The 14,693-nt window shown below is 42.2% G+C and overlaps 2 protein-coding genes across 2 annotated transcripts; one reads left to right on the forward strand and one right to left on the reverse strand.

Annotated features, from left to right (window-relative positions):
* The first annotated feature begins 2,915 nt into the window (after positions 1–2,915).
* FBXO39 (F-box protein 39) lies at positions 2,916–6,113 on the forward strand. Its single transcript, XM_009574317.1, has 3 exons — positions 2,916–3,929; positions 5,047–5,223; positions 5,985–6,113. Exons 1-3 carry the CDS (start codon positions 2,916–2,918, stop codon positions 6,111–6,113), a joined length of 1,320 nt encoding a protein of 439 aa, XP_009572612.1.
* Positions 6,114–7,030: 917 nt separating this feature from the next.
* On the reverse strand, positions 7,031–11,594 carry TEKT1 (tektin 1). The gene is made up of 7 exons (XM_009574318.1): positions 11,332–11,594; positions 10,773–10,938; positions 10,362–10,490; positions 9,781–9,924; positions 8,288–8,510; positions 7,463–7,659; positions 7,031–7,190 (listed from the first exon to the last, which is right to left on the reverse strand). Exons 1-7 carry the CDS (start codon positions 11,519–11,521, stop codon positions 7,031–7,033), a joined length of 1,209 nt encoding a protein of 402 aa, XP_009572613.1. The 5' UTR covers positions 11,522–11,594.
* Positions 11,595–14,693: the final 3,099 nt, after the last annotated feature.

Raw genomic sequence — 14,693 nt, forward strand, 5'->3', positions numbered from 1 at the left:
GGTGTAACTGCACAGTGTTGCACTGGAAACCATCTGGGATGTCCTCTGTAGCAAATCAGGCAGCAAAGGCCAAGTGCAGGGCATGTGGGTTAGTTTGGGGTTGGGGTTTTTTTGTTGTTGTTGTTGTTGTTGTTTTTTATCCTACCCTAGAGGAAAACAAGACATGCAAAGCATTTATCTTTAAAACATTTCTATCTGAAAAATTGCTCTGGAAACAGCTGTAGCAGCTCCATCTGGGATGTCCTCTGTAGCAAATCAGGCAGCAAAGGCCAAGTGCAGGGCATGTGGGTTAGTTTGGGGTTGGGGTTTTTTTGTTGTTGTTGTTGTTGTTGTTTTTTATCCTACCCTAGAGGAAAACAAGACATGCAAAGCATTTATCTTTAAAACATTTCTATCTGAAAAATTGCTCTGGAAACAGCTGTAGCAGCTTCTGGTTTTTTCCAAAGGTTTGGTTTGGTTTCCCCCACCAAGTTAAATTCGGAGCTGACAGCTAGAGGCACCTCCATAGCTAAGACTTAGCTAAGAGCTATGGGGAAGCCAACCTAGTAACACTGCAGGATACCTCTTGAGTCCCACCATTGGCTTACAAAGGTACTTCCTGTAAGTTCCTAAGAGCTATGGTTTGAAAAAAAGATCCACATGATGGTGTTTGTACCTCTTTGTAGTCATACATTACAATATGGGCGAGTATAGCTCGATGAATATCCCTTATTAATGGATGTGTTTCTGCATATTACAGCCCTATATACTGTTCTGCTTTCCTCTGCCCATTGGCTATATGGCTTCCAGATAGTTGCAGATGTGTTGTGCTTCTTCCCCTGCCCCTCTGCCCCCCATTTCCATAGGGAAAGTTTCAGGCTCTTCTCACTAGCAAACTGCAGCTTGAGCCACCGTATTTTAAGACATGGCTTGGGTCTTTGTCTGGACAGGCAAAATGCGGTCATTCATCTAAAGACTTTCTAAATGACTGACAGTTCTGCAAAACAAAGAGCTCTTGGGGGGGGGGGTACTAAATATGAGAGGTGGAGTCAGGTGGTAATCAGATCCACCTGCTCAGTTTCTAAGAGTTGTCTTGTGAGCTGGGGTTTGGATTAGCATTTTGGATGGGAAGGGTGGGAGGAGGAATCCCTAGGAATAGACATGGTGCTAATTGAACAGTGTATACAGGCAGAGAGCTAATGTGTGACAGAAGAACTGTAGGTCAAAACGAAGCAGCAGGCTGAAGCTGAAATTGGCAGTCAGCCTGTCCTTTCATGCGTGTTTATAAAATTAGAACAAAAATATCTGAGCCTTTGTAGTTGTAAACAGACTCTCAGGCATCTGCATGTTTTCTTCATCTTCTTATGGTGCCTCTGTTCCTTCCATGCATTTCAACTTTGTTGCCCAACAGAACAGCACATGCAAAGGAGGAAAGGGAGATTGTTTGGAGATTGGCATCACGTACTTTTGAGTTGCATCTTCCTGGAGTCCTGTCAGCCAATAAGCCTTAATTTTGGGGTAGACCATAAGAAGGTATCACTAGATGTTCCAGTTTCATCTCCAAGAGCTAAGGAGTGATTTACCAAGTGGACATGATAAGACACACACATTACAGAGGTGGGAAGTAAATACATTCTGAATTTTTGCCTCTCTGCAAAGGTACTAACAAAACACTAGCTTTCCATGCCCTTTGCCTGTTCGCAGAGCCAACTAATAGCCCGATCTGTAAAAAGCCTCATGAAACAAGCACCTAACAGGCCAGTGGGATGTAGTTTGCATTTCACAGCTGAAGTTTGCAATTCATAGCTGAAAAGTTAGAGGATGCATCACTTCCCTTCTTGGCTGTTTATTGCTCAGCCGCTTCATCCATTTACCTGGTAGGTGAAAAGTGACAAGACATACCACCTCCACCTGGCTTGTAGATTGTGGCCTGTATTTCTCACTTCCTAAGGGACTACCTTTTCACTGCCCTCACCTTAGCCCAAATAACTTGGCTCAAGTCAGCTTTGTTCACTGTTTGCCCTTGCATAAATTAAGTTGTCATGACATCACAACCGTTACCTCTTTGCTCCATGGCAATGGCTGAACTTTGCAGAGGGCGGGGTCCGAGGTAGAGAAAACAAATCTTGAACTCTGGAGGGAGACTATGAGAGCTGGAAAAGTGCGGAGGGAACTGAATACCTACACAGTCCAGCCTTGAGAGTGGAACTGGTAACTTCTTGCATTGTCGTTGTTTCCTTACGTGTTTTACCACTACCCAGTTGGTCTCCTGACTCGCCAGCCTTCTCCCTGTCCCTTGGAGCACAATGACTGAACATCCTGCTTGAAGCAAGCAATGGAACAGCTTATATTGCTTATTATTCTCAACAGGGATTGTACCTTAATCTGTGGCAGGGTACTACCTTAGATGATTGTCATCGTACAGTACCCCAGAAGGATAAGAAAAGTAATTTGCACTAGTTTTGTGCCGACAGTACTGTTCAAATGTGTACAGCCCAAAGCACTGGATACTTTTAGACGCTAGGCATCAGGCCACAAACCATTACCAATTACAGGTGATGCTAACCAAAGGTTTCTAGAGGCTGTGGCTGCTCTATCAGCAATTGATACCATTTCACTGTTTAGCTAGACTGAAGGCCAAAAAGCTAAAAGATGTGTCCTGTGCTTGTACTGTGATTGTTCTCCACTCATTGTTTTTTTTCTTTTGATTTAGGTTAGACCCAAGAGCTACAGTTTTAGACCTAAGAGCTTGTTGGACCCTGGCAGCTTGTGTATAGAGGCAAAGAAAGGATTGTTGGTTTTGAATGTGAAGAAGCAAACTTTCATCTATTTGCTTGGAAGCCTATTCTGTTGGGAATGCCAAGAAATCTACCCACAGCTTGCTTCATCTAGGTTTGGCTCAACACCCAGAAGACAAGTGAAAAGCTGTCTTCTCAATGGAAGATGACAGTGAACCTGAGCAGAGCTCCTGGGCTCATCTGCCTGATGTCTGTCTGAGGCGTGTCTTCCATTGGTTAGATGACAGGGACAGATCTCAGGCTGCCTTGGTCTGTAAAAAATGGAATTGGGCTATGCACTCAGGATCCCTCTGGAGAAGCAGAACCATCACATTCTATGGCCGACCATCAAGGAAACAGACATTGGAGCTTCAAAATGCACTGTGGTATGTCAAGAAATTTGCCAAGTATTTGGAGCACCTTGAGATCAAGTTATCAAATCCTTACAATACTGCCTTTACTCAAAAAGTTCAAGTGACTATGAGAGACCTTCTTTCACACCTGAGTAAGTGTAACAGTCGCCTAGTATCCTTGAGCATGAAGTACCTGGAATTAGACCGCTTGATCTGGAAAAATGTGGTCAGGGCTCAGTTTATCAAGAACTTAGCTACCTTCCTGAAAAGAATGAGCAAACGGCTTGATTATCTCAACTTAAAAGGAGCAAGAGTAACCTTGGAAGAAGGCTGTGAGCTTCTGAATTCTCTGAGCTGCTTGACAAATCAAAGCTTTATATCTGAAATCAATATAGAGGATTTCTTCAGTCGCCACCTTCTTGTCTACAGCAGCACCTTATTCCACCAAACTATGTCCAAGTTCCACAGCCTGGTCACCCTCACTTTCAATTATAACTGCATCTCTGATGAACTGCTGGACATCCTGCGAGAGCACAGTGCTCATTCCCTCTGCACCTTGAATATCAAATGTCATAACCATGACCCTCATGGGCAAGTGGTCTGGGGAATGTCGTGGGCAAACTTGGCCAAGAGCGCCCCAAAACTGAACGTGAACTTCTTCTTTGAAAGAGTCATGAAGCATGATCACCTAGCCAGGATCCTGCTAGTGGAGATCCCAGTCAGGAGCATCAGTCTACGGAGCTGCTATTTCAGTGACCCAGACTGGACAATGAAACCTACCCTTACCAACCTCCTCCCAGCCTACGGGCATGTTCTGCAGGTAAGGGAAACAATAGTGACATCTTACTGCAGTATCACAAAGCTAAGCAAAGTAATCATATAGGCCTTCTGCATAACAGCAGTCATCAACAAGAATTCTTGACCACTTCAGTTTTATGTTCAGAGGGTAATTTTCATAAGTGAGCCATTCCAGTGTTCCAGCTATAGTCTAGTTCAGGTAATTATCCTTGTCCAGTTACAATCCCCATTATGCTAGTCTTCGCTGTCAGGCTGATGTCAGGTTGCCCTCCTAAAAAGCTAGAACACCCAAAATACTGGTGTTTGTAATGTCAGCTGTGAGCAAAAAGAACCTTTCAGGCAGGAAAATGTCATTTTTATAAGAAAGCTTTAGGCTTATTCTGGTTAGCCACCTTCATGTTTAGTAACTGATAACTTTCTTATCCTTTCAGATTTTTCTGAACCCCACTCTTTTGCAGGGAAATCTGCATATAAGGAAAATAGTCTGTACACCTTGTTTGCTTACAGACCTGTAGCCTGCATCAACATATACTGATGGTTTTGCTCCATTTTGGCAATGCGCAAATGTCTTACAGCACATGTAAATTAACTGGTGTCCATGTTAAAGCACTTTGGTGTCACCAAGGATGTGTCACCAAAGGTGTGCAACAGCTGACCCATGTAAATGAGCATCAGGTCTTCACATGCCTGAGGGAAGCACACAGCCTTATACGTGACGGTTGCTGACAGCTTTCTTTAAGTTCTGTTGCATTGCAGAGTTTTCAATAAACATCAGAGAGCTGTAAAGCTTTCTAGAAATTGTCTTTGGATCTGCTCTCGTATCTGGGATAATTTCCATTATGTGAAATAAGATCATGGCATGAGCTGTGGGTGTAGCATCTTCTAATGTCTATCTCTTAGGGTGGTATGTAAAGCACAAGGGACCCCCCCATCTTAACATGAGAGTGGAGATTACTGTAACATATACTGTTTTCATAATACAAAACTGATTCTCTGCTAATGTCAAGGTACAAAATTGATCTGCTGACACTGTTGTACCAACAGTCACTTCTGTTGGTAAAATTGGGAAACTTTGTTGAATTATAGTTACTGCGCTCACAAGCTCTGTTCAGTAGTACTAACTGTTCATTTTTTTCAAGGAATTAACACTTGAATTAAACAATGACCATGAGCTACTGGATGATGAGCTGCTACAGCTCATCTTATCATGCAAGAGGTTGTTATTTCTGAAAGTCTGGGCATTTCTAAATGTCACCTTTATGGAGAGGCTGCTACAAAACCGTGCAGAAAGGAAATGCATTTTGACTACCATAAAGGTAAGACTTTTTGTGCTTCAAAACTCCCATTCCCTTCCTCTCTTCAATATCCAGAGAAAGGTGAGGTCCCCATGCCCATAGAAAGGTCACTTATGGAAATGTTAACATAACTACCTTCCCTATATTATGTTTTTGTATGATAAGGAGCCTGAGAACCACTCACAGAAATGGGGCTTTCCAACCTACTTAGCCATATACAGAATACTATAGAGGTTTAATAACAAGCCCCAACAATTCCACAAGTCCTTCGTAGACTGGGGTTCCTTCTGCCACCTCTAGTTCAAGCTAGGGATTTTCAGTCACCTCCCAGCCCCTGTATTTATGTCTATGCTTAAATTGAGGCATGTGGGTTGAATCCCACTAAACTGCAAAATGATATAAACGCATCTCACTCTGTAGGGATGCTGTGTTCAACTGGGGCCAGACCACAGCTGTAGTTGGTGTAAACCATGCTGTCATGCTACTTTGCATGGTAGATTCTGAATTCAGTAGATCATCCCAGATCTGTGCAGATCCCAGGGATGCATCAGTTCTGGGGATAAAAGGAACCTTGCTCTTCCCAAAAATTCTTTGGCAGGAGATGATGTTTTCAGTCAGTTTGGAGTGAAAACAGAGTAAAACCTCAAGATTTTACTCAAAGCCAAGGAATTTGGCTTCTCTAGATTCCTCATTAGTCACAAAGGCTTCTTCTTGTCATGAGCTTTAATGGGCTGAGCCTGCTCCACTTATCTGAAAGACATGATTGTCATTCATGCATACAGGTCAGGATTTACACAGCCCGACAAGACACCAGTGAGGAGGATCGGCTGTTATGCGATATTTACAGGAAGTTCAGATACCTGATTGACTCGGAGCTTAATTATTTTGTCATAACCTACCCAATGGTGTAAACCACAGGGAGAGAGAAGAACACCCAGTGACATCTGCAAGCAATGAACGGATCCTTTGGAGGGCATTAGTAAGGGATTTGAATCTTGACAGCAGTGCCTCTGAAAGGGAGATACCATTGCAGCAAGAGAGAGCAAGGGACAATTTTACATCCCATGCATTAAAATGTTGGACTTGGGAACAGCCTCCTATGTCTCCGGCATCATTTATTCTTAACCTTGCTTTGTTTTTCCTCACCAGAACCAAAGGAAGCAGTGAGCCCTTTTCCACCCTTAGAGGCATCTCTAGTAAAAATAAAGCCCTCCTCTTTCTTTAGCACTTCTCATCGTAGAGCTTCAAACACCTTACCAATGAAGCCCATCTCATTGTTTCCATTTTACAAATAGGGAAACTGAGACATGGGGTGAGGAAATGATTAGCCCAAAGTCAGTCTTGGCTTGATCTTGACTCAGATGCAGTCAGATGCACTATCCAGTGTATCACCAGTCCCTACCTCCTGTTAAGTTTGATATACATCCTGTGCGTAGTTCTTAATGCGGATGTTAACAACAAAACATACCATGGCTAGTCCTGAGAGTCACTCCTCCCACTTGCCCAGCTTTCCAACAAGTGTCTTACGAGGCAACTCCTGCTCTAGCTTCCACAGCTTCTAGACCTTTCAACAGCAAAAGATACTGGTTGCACAAGAGATAAATAATATGAAAGAAGGGACATTTCTTCTTATTCTGGAACCTTATTGCCAAGTGGGAGATTTCATCAGGCGTTCTAGAGCATAGATGGCTGTGAAACAGATAGCTGTAAGTACTAGGTCTGTTTTAATTACCTTGCACAACTAGAACTAGGACAGCATTGAGCCAAAGCAATAAATCTGGAGGTTTGTCAATAAAATTTCAGCAAACAATCTCCCAGTATGATGGCTTCAGAAGTTGTTAATGTAAACAGACTCTCTCATCTGCATGCAGAGCACTTCATCAATGTACAATGTATTCTCCTTGACCTGGATCTCCTCCTCCAAGGAAAGCTGTCGGCGGTTCAGACCTTTCAGCTCTGTCTCTGCCTGTGCCAGTGTGTCCTTTAATCTAACAGGGAAAATACAGACAGACATCAGTTGAAAACACACGGATAGGTTTTTTTGATATGGGATAAGAATTCTGAGCGAAAAAAAAAGATGGAATGGGATTCACAGAGAGACAATATCCATGCAGCTTCCCTTAAAGTGTCCTGCCCTTAAGGGAAAAACAATTCCCAACCTTTCAGGGAGAATAGCTGGGACCCAATGTTACTTTGACTCATTAAATTAACCCAGTGATCTATACCACAGATTTTCCCCTCTTTCATAATTTCCACTTGCCTTTGAATGTTTTTTGTAATCTCTTGAACTTCACTAATCAGCTTGTATTGCACCGTGTCATAACACAATTCCACATTGGGGCGATGGCTTCTTGCTTCCAAGCGGGTTTGAGCCACTTTAACAGGTCCTTCTTTATCAGTGATTGCTTTCTTTAAGGCTGCAATGTTCTTCTCCTGTGAGGCAGTCTCATCCATCACCTTAACAAATCCAACATAAGGAAGTGCTGCACACTCTCTCTTACATTGGGTGAAATCATCAACATCATCTTTAACAGTTATAGTAATAACAATCACAGTAGCACTCATTATGTTAAGATGTTATTTCATCAGAAGATATTTTACAAAGGTCAGCCAGGATTATGATTCCTTCACTGGAAAGCAGGTGACACTGTTCTGAGTGAAACTGGAGATTTACGCTCAGCAATTAATTTTTAGCATTAACCCTGAGTTTTCCTGTATCAAATTTCGAGCACTTTGACCCTGTCTTTATAAGTTATTAGGCTCCTATATCACAATCATGAAAATTCTATAGGATCCTCATGTAGGCAAATCACAAGGGAAATCCTGACTTTACTGATGTCTACAGCAACACTTACATTGAGTGATTCCAGAAATTTACCTCTGTAGTGGTGCACACAGAGCTAAGAAAATAAAATCTAAGATGACTTTGCGTGGGGGGAACAGTAAGGAAAATGTGGCAGGGGTTGCCAATATTGCAAAGGTAAAATTCTTCAAGCAAAGTAGTTCAAGCCACTGGATTGAGAAAACTGGTAGATAACCCAAGCCCATTGTTTCCACTTTTTGCCGATTGTCCCCTACCACCTACCGTTGCAAGGAGTGTCTCTAGCTTGTGCTTGGCATCCTTGACTTCCTTCACCCTATTTCTAAACGCGACATTCACTGTCTCACATTGCTTGCGCATGTCATTCACTGTCTGTGAGAGGATGCCATCAATCAGCGCCCTCAGTGCCAAAGAATTGTTTCTCTGCTTGTCAGCCTTTTCAACATTTATGTTTGAGAAATCTATCCAGTCTTCAGGGCTAACAAAACTGAAAGAGATTCAAAATAAAAGGTCATCAGTTGGCAGCATCAGGCCCTCTGTGACTTCATAAATCTATAATTACTCCACAAAACTGAGAACAAAGCAGTACTATTAACTGCACATCTCAATGAGTGCCAGTTGTGCTGGGAATTCCACAGATGCAAAATAAAGACCCTCTCTGTCGCAAACATTTCAGAACAAAGTAGACAAGGGTAGGATGGAAACTAATTTGCTAAAGTCACAGAGCAACTTTGTTATAACTTTCCTTTCCCTGATAAAGGATTAAGTTGTTGTGGGGGAAACACAGATGATAACCAGTATTTCTTAGAACACCTTTCATTAATTAAGCTCTTATTACTAATATAATTCAGCTGTTACTATTAATAGCAGGTAACTATTCACACAAAACATTCATTTATTCTCTCACACAGCTCACCACCTATAAGACAGTCACCTATAGTATCTGGTTGGAGCAATAGTTGGGAAGCCAACCCCCAACTACATCCCCAGAATTAGAGGGTCATACTTGTGCACCAGTGGCTTGCAGGCAGGTGTTTGGAAAGTTCCTCAGAGGGTTCCTTGTTTCATGGGGTGGATATATAACGCTGTAATTGTCATTTGCATATAGCATCCAATACCTTTCTGGGTGTGGTCTGAGTTATACAACCTGTTGTTGATACAAGCTAACGTGCTAGCAGCAAGAGCTGTCAGTCTCTTGGTGTTCCAAGTTTGTCATTTCTCACAGAGCCAATAGTGTCCTTGGGAGACTGTCTCATGCGCGCTGCTTTCTCAGTATGTTTCCTCTTTTCAGCCTGTTTTTCTGTGGTAGCTATTTCTCCATCTAAACCATTCACACTAACTCACTCACACAGAAGCGGCGCATTTGACAGGATAATGACTGAGTCAGAAACTGATTCCACACCTCATGTGTCCCAGTCCAGTGTTCTGCTCACTAGGACACCCTGGGAGAGGAGCGGAAGTTAGATTAGTAAATCTATTCTGGGTTTAAGCAATGTGTGTAATTTTTCCTTAGCTAACTGTGAGCCTCAAAAGCCTTCAGTAAACTGCAGTTCACTGGGAACAAGATTATTGTGGCTTATTTCACAGACATATTACACAGATACTAAAGTGATGGACAGAAGTATAAAAAACAATCTACAACAGGATGGACAGATATAGTCTGTTTTACACAAAATTACTTTAATCTTGCTATTACTGGAAGAGCTCATACTAGCTGTATTATTATAATACATTCATTAAACTAAATAACCACTTACTTTCCTTCTATTTTCACTGCATTATCAGTGTAGCTGATATCAGGAGTGTTGTTTGTCAAACTAGCACAGTAATCATCAATCATCAAAGCTGTGAACTTGTCCTTCAGATCCATCTCCAGGTTGTATTTTGCTGAACGGTTTAATCTAGGAGGAGAAACAACCGGACTCTGAGCCAAAGTGTAGGCACTCACAGGTGTCCCTAACATGCATGCATAGATGCATTAGGTAATACAAATGCTGCTATGGAATTCTTCGTGTATGAACTGTTAGTTGCTAAGTCCCAAAATCTAGAGCATGAAGCTGCCTCCATATAAATTGATAGTACAATTCCCATTAGAATTAAAGGCACCGGACTGGATCATGAGAAGACAAGGGATCATGTGCAAGTACTTTGAGTTCTCACAAACAGAACTTCTCACCATTACAGACCAAATGATATGAATTAGGACTGACCTCCTGTAATTGTGTAGCACTGAAGGTAACTTTGGACCTGTGCTCAGCCTGACCCTACAACTTCTCAGTATTATGGCTGTCCTACTTTTCAGCTAATCAGTGTTCAGTTATGCTTTTTGCCTCTGCACCTGATTTGCTCATTGGTTTGTTCCAATGTACGTCCAAGCAAAGCAATAATCCCCTGGAGGACTTCAGCTTCCTTCACCAGTTCCTGTTCCACTTCATCATGCACCAAGTCAATCCCAGCTCGCCTCTGCCTAAACAAAAAGAGGAGAAGCCATCAGCCACATTGTTCAAATGCCTGCAGCTAACAGAACATGATGAAGCCCAGCTTTCCAAATCGAAGGCTTTTCCTTGTCACATGGGAAGTTTTTCCTTTATGGCCTTGGTTCCCCAGTTTTATAACACCTAAATCAGACTGTGACTCCACTGCAAAGAGAGGCAGACCTTTAGTTTGCAGCCTTTTTTATTATTTGTTAGAAGTTCATTACCTAGATTTTTTTTCTCTCCTTGAATACTTTTCTTCTTAATCATCTCACCTGTTCAGGAGACACTTTTGGGCAATGATGAGTGGCTCTTTGCAGCTCTCCAAAGATTTCTCCAGCCTAGTCTTGAAAGTCAGTAGTACCTCTGTCTCATGAACAATTTGTTCAAGTTTGTTATCTAATTCTTGCTTCCAGAATTTTATTTCTTCCCGTCTCTGTTCTGCAGAACAAAAATTGCAAACAGGTATTAATGCAAGCCCATCTTATATGCCAGAGCACTGTGGGTCACATCTTAGATACGGCTAAAAATAGACTTATTCCACAGTGGAGTGCATGTAGTGCTGCAGGCTGATGTGTAGAGACAGTTTTGCAACCCTGTGTCGGGAGGTTTGGTTGGAATAGCTTTCTGTGTGTTTTGGAGAAGTAATTTATTTGTTATAAAATAAAGACTCTGCCTCAAAATATTTTTTAAAATATTTTGAATTTTTCCATGAGATCAGAGATCATGGCATTGACATATATTCCTATTCACTATCCACTAATTTTCTAAGTCCGTCTTAAAACATATAGCTCAAATAACAGATCTTGACACTTGCAGAACACATGGGATTACCTATTTTCTTGTTGGCATCACTTTGGGTTTTCTGAGTTGTCTTTTCTATTTCATCCAGCAGCCTCCGACTTTCAATTATCATGCGCTCTGACCTGGATTTCTGAGACTCTGTACTGGCACACTGCATCTTGTTTGCAATGTCCCATTCTGAGGGATGAAACTTGGGTGTAGCTTGCAACAGTCTGGCCATTGTTTTTTGGAAAGTTTCTGCATATAATGCAGGTCAGTTCTTGGAATGTGGAACCTGAAAACAGGAATAGCATTATATTTGGCTGCAGAAGCAAGAAGGGGAGAAGACAGGTCCATAAGGGTGCAAAAAATTCTTGCCCCTTTTACCTGCAAAATGACACAGGTATGAAAAGAAAAGACTTCTTGCTCAAGTCTCCCCAAGACTTTGCTAAGGTGTAGGGGAGAGAGTTTGGAGTGGGAGAATGAAGAAACAGAAGAATTTGGGAATGGAAACTAGGAGGAGAGAAAGAGGCTTGAAAGTGGAACTGAGAGGAAAAGATGGGCTGTCTGTGATAGGAGGGAGAAGGGAAGGGAAATAAAAGGAGACCTGTGAGGAAGGACAGAATTACTAAATGGACAATCACAGAAAATTGAGAAAAAGTGAACAAATATAAAAGATAAATAGTCTCCCACAGGTTGGAGAAGTAAACACCTTTTAAGAATATGGCTGGAGAGGTGGATGAACTCTAGGTTGTAAAAAAGAAATGTAATGGTAATGAGGAAAAAAAAAAAAGAGAAAACGGGACCTGAAAAGCTGATGGAGGAAATACAGCAGGTAAATGAAGAAATGGAAAAGCCTAGGAAGGGCTAAAGCAGAACAAAGCATACTGGGGGCACTGGTTCAATGTAGGGTGGAACCAATGCCCAAAATATATACAAAGTCACAGCAGTTTGATTATCAGTTCTCCTATTCTTGCACTATGCTCATCCAGTGTTCCTGAGACCACTCCTCACCCCACATGCACACAGCTGCTCCTCAGCAACACACAGCTCTGCGCACACTCCAGCACATGTACCCTTAAAACAATCCCCCCTTCTCCCTCACACACCTCTTGGCTGATACTGCTCCCAAGGTCAAACCCTGGCTAAGCACCACGTCCTCAGTTCCCCTTCACTGGCGGAGGTTTGCTCCCAACTCTCTTCCAGCCTCAATCTCCACCACAGCAGCACGTAGTTTCTTTTTAAATGTACGACTAAATATCCCAGGAGGTGGCTCAGAACAGCACGGAAGGTAAACAAACCGGTTGCGATGGGAACAGCAACGCTGCCCCGAGCAACCCTCTGCTCCTGCACCGGGAGGAAGCAGCACAGCACAGACAAGCCAGCGCTGCTTCCTTTCACCCATTCCCAGTTCAGATCTGTCTGGAAATAAAAACGTATTCTTTGTACGTTAATTGAGATAGTTCCCACAGCTTCGGACAGTAATTTTTGATCGATTTATTGCAGAAATGTGTGAAGATTGTAAAAGTAAATGAAAGGCGTATTAAGTACCTAGCTGTCTAAAATGTCAGTCATAAACTATCCTTAGCAGTATGCTCCATCTTTGTGGCAACTATATTCTTTCCTGGGACAAAAGAGATTGGGAGCCAGACAGAAGAAATGAAGGAGACAAAAAAGCATTACATCAGATGGTTCAGTTATACCCCCTCTGTATAGCTCTGATGTAGTTTAGACCAGAGCAGGGTTGCTCAGAGTTCCCAACAAGGTTCAAAGAGATTGCAAAGTAATAAAGAAGCAAGTAGCATTGGTCAAAAGAAGCTGAGCTGAACCAAGACAGAAAAGTGGAAAGCAACTGCAATTGCTGGCTGCAAATACAGTGCAGTGACAGCTAGAAAGCTGCTAATGATCTTTAATTTCAAACAGTAGCTAAATTTTCTCAGTGATCATTAAAACTGTTAACTACAGTGCCTCTCATGCCAGCTGCCGTGTAAACAGAAATCTGCACGTACTCCAGAGGAGCAAAAAAGAGGTTTCAGCTGAAGAAAACACTGTCTTATAGAAAAATGCATGTATTTCAGAATTAGCCAAAGAAGAATACAGGCTTCAGAAGACAAGGTTGACATTAGAACTGAAGCCATTAGCCTGAGAGGAGAAGGATCTAGAGATTCAAGAAGCAGCAGAGAATGGGGTGCAAGGCAAGCAAGGAAAATGAACAGTATATGCTAACTGATGCAGGAGGGTGGAAAGCTGTGGTCACAGACACTCAGAATGCTCCTGAATCACGAGGCAAAGCAAAACTATGACTAGGCTGAACACTGATCAGAATCAATTACATAGACCACTACTGAGGTGGACCTAAAAATCAATTTATACAGTACTACACACATGGAGTCTGCAACTATTTGCACAAGAGAGCAATGCTTCTATGGGCTGTCCCTTGATTTGTACATTCTTGCCCCCCTTGGTCTAGATATAGTCGTGTGTGTCCTCCCCCCCCCCACCCCCCGCAATGAATATTTTTTTAACAGATCCTTAACATAACATGCTAAAATGAGTTAGCTGTAATTTTTTTCACATGAACAGCTGGAGCAGGAACTGGAGCCATTTCCATAATAACTGAAAGATTTCCAATGTCTTAAGTAGATCTGAACTCAAAACTAGTTTGAACAGAGGTTTACTTTGGCCAGTGTGAGTCACAGCATATGTATCAGGCTGCATATTAGTCATCTTCCACAAGATTTTATTATCTGTACTCTTCAGTAACATTCCAAAGCTTTTAGAAATATGAGCAAATTAAAGAGGGATGACAAAATTATTCATTATAAACTGAAATGCTGAGATACCTGAACGGCGGTTGAGAACAATGAATGTCTTATGCCTCTGAAAACGTGCTCAGTCACTTTGAAAGCTGAGGAATCCCCGAGTGATGGTCCTCCAAGACGTTATTGTGAGACCCGTGGGACTTCATGCAGTTTTGTTCTGAAAACCCAGTATCTGATGCTGTCCTGACACAACTTGTGAGCGACACCATCATAAAGTAATTCATTTGTAGTTACCAACCCTAAATCTGTTTGTTAGCTTACCATAAAAGATCATTTCCTTTTAAACTTATGACATTTACAACTGATCCTTCAATATGAATTATGTGACATAAGAAAGTTTTATTTTTACCTTAGATGGTTTTCAGAGGTTAAATCATTGTAGACTTCCTGAGGCTGACCACAGTGCGCTGTTCGTCAAGTAACGCAGGTAAATCCACTCAGCAATTAGGACAATTTAGAAAGGAATGAAAATGAAAAGGCTTGTTAATTCCTGAAAACCGCTAGGAATGTACCACGGGAAAAATGACCCCGAGGCAGACTGTGGTCGCCGCCGCCCGTGAAGGCTCCGCCGCGCCGCGCCCCGCGCCCCCC

The sequence above is a fragment of the Fulmarus glacialis genome, unplaced genomic scaffold, assembly GCF_000690835.1.
Source record: "Fulmarus glacialis isolate BGI_N327 unplaced genomic scaffold, ASM69083v1 scaffold18203, whole genome shotgun sequence".
NCBI classification, from domain to species: domain Eukaryota; kingdom Metazoa; phylum Chordata; class Aves; order Procellariiformes; family Procellariidae; genus Fulmarus; species Fulmarus glacialis.

Coding starts and splice junctions, on each gene's coding strand:
- FBXO39 (XM_009574317.1), top strand. CDS start 2,916: ATGGAAGATGACAGTGAACCTGAGCAGAGCTCCTGGGCTCATCTGCCT. Junction 3,930..5,046: donor CCTACGGGCATGTTCTGCAG/GTAAGGGAAACA, acceptor ATTTTTTTCAAG/GAATTAACACTTGAATTAAA. Junction 5,224..5,984: donor GCATTTTGACTACCATAAAG/GTAAGACTTTTT, acceptor TCATGCATACAG/GTCAGGATTTACACAGCCCG.
- TEKT1 (XM_009574318.1), bottom strand. CDS start 11,521: ATGGCCAGACTGTTGCAAGCTACACCCAAGTTTCATCCCTCAGAATGG. Junction 9,925..10,361: donor CAAACCAATGAGCAAATCAG/GTGCAGAGGCAA, acceptor TTCTCCTCCTAG/ATTAAACCGTTCAGCAAAAT. Junction 7,191..7,462: donor ATTACAAAAAACATTCAAAG/GCAAGTGGAAAT, acceptor TTTCCCTGTTAG/ATTAAAGGACACACTGGCAC.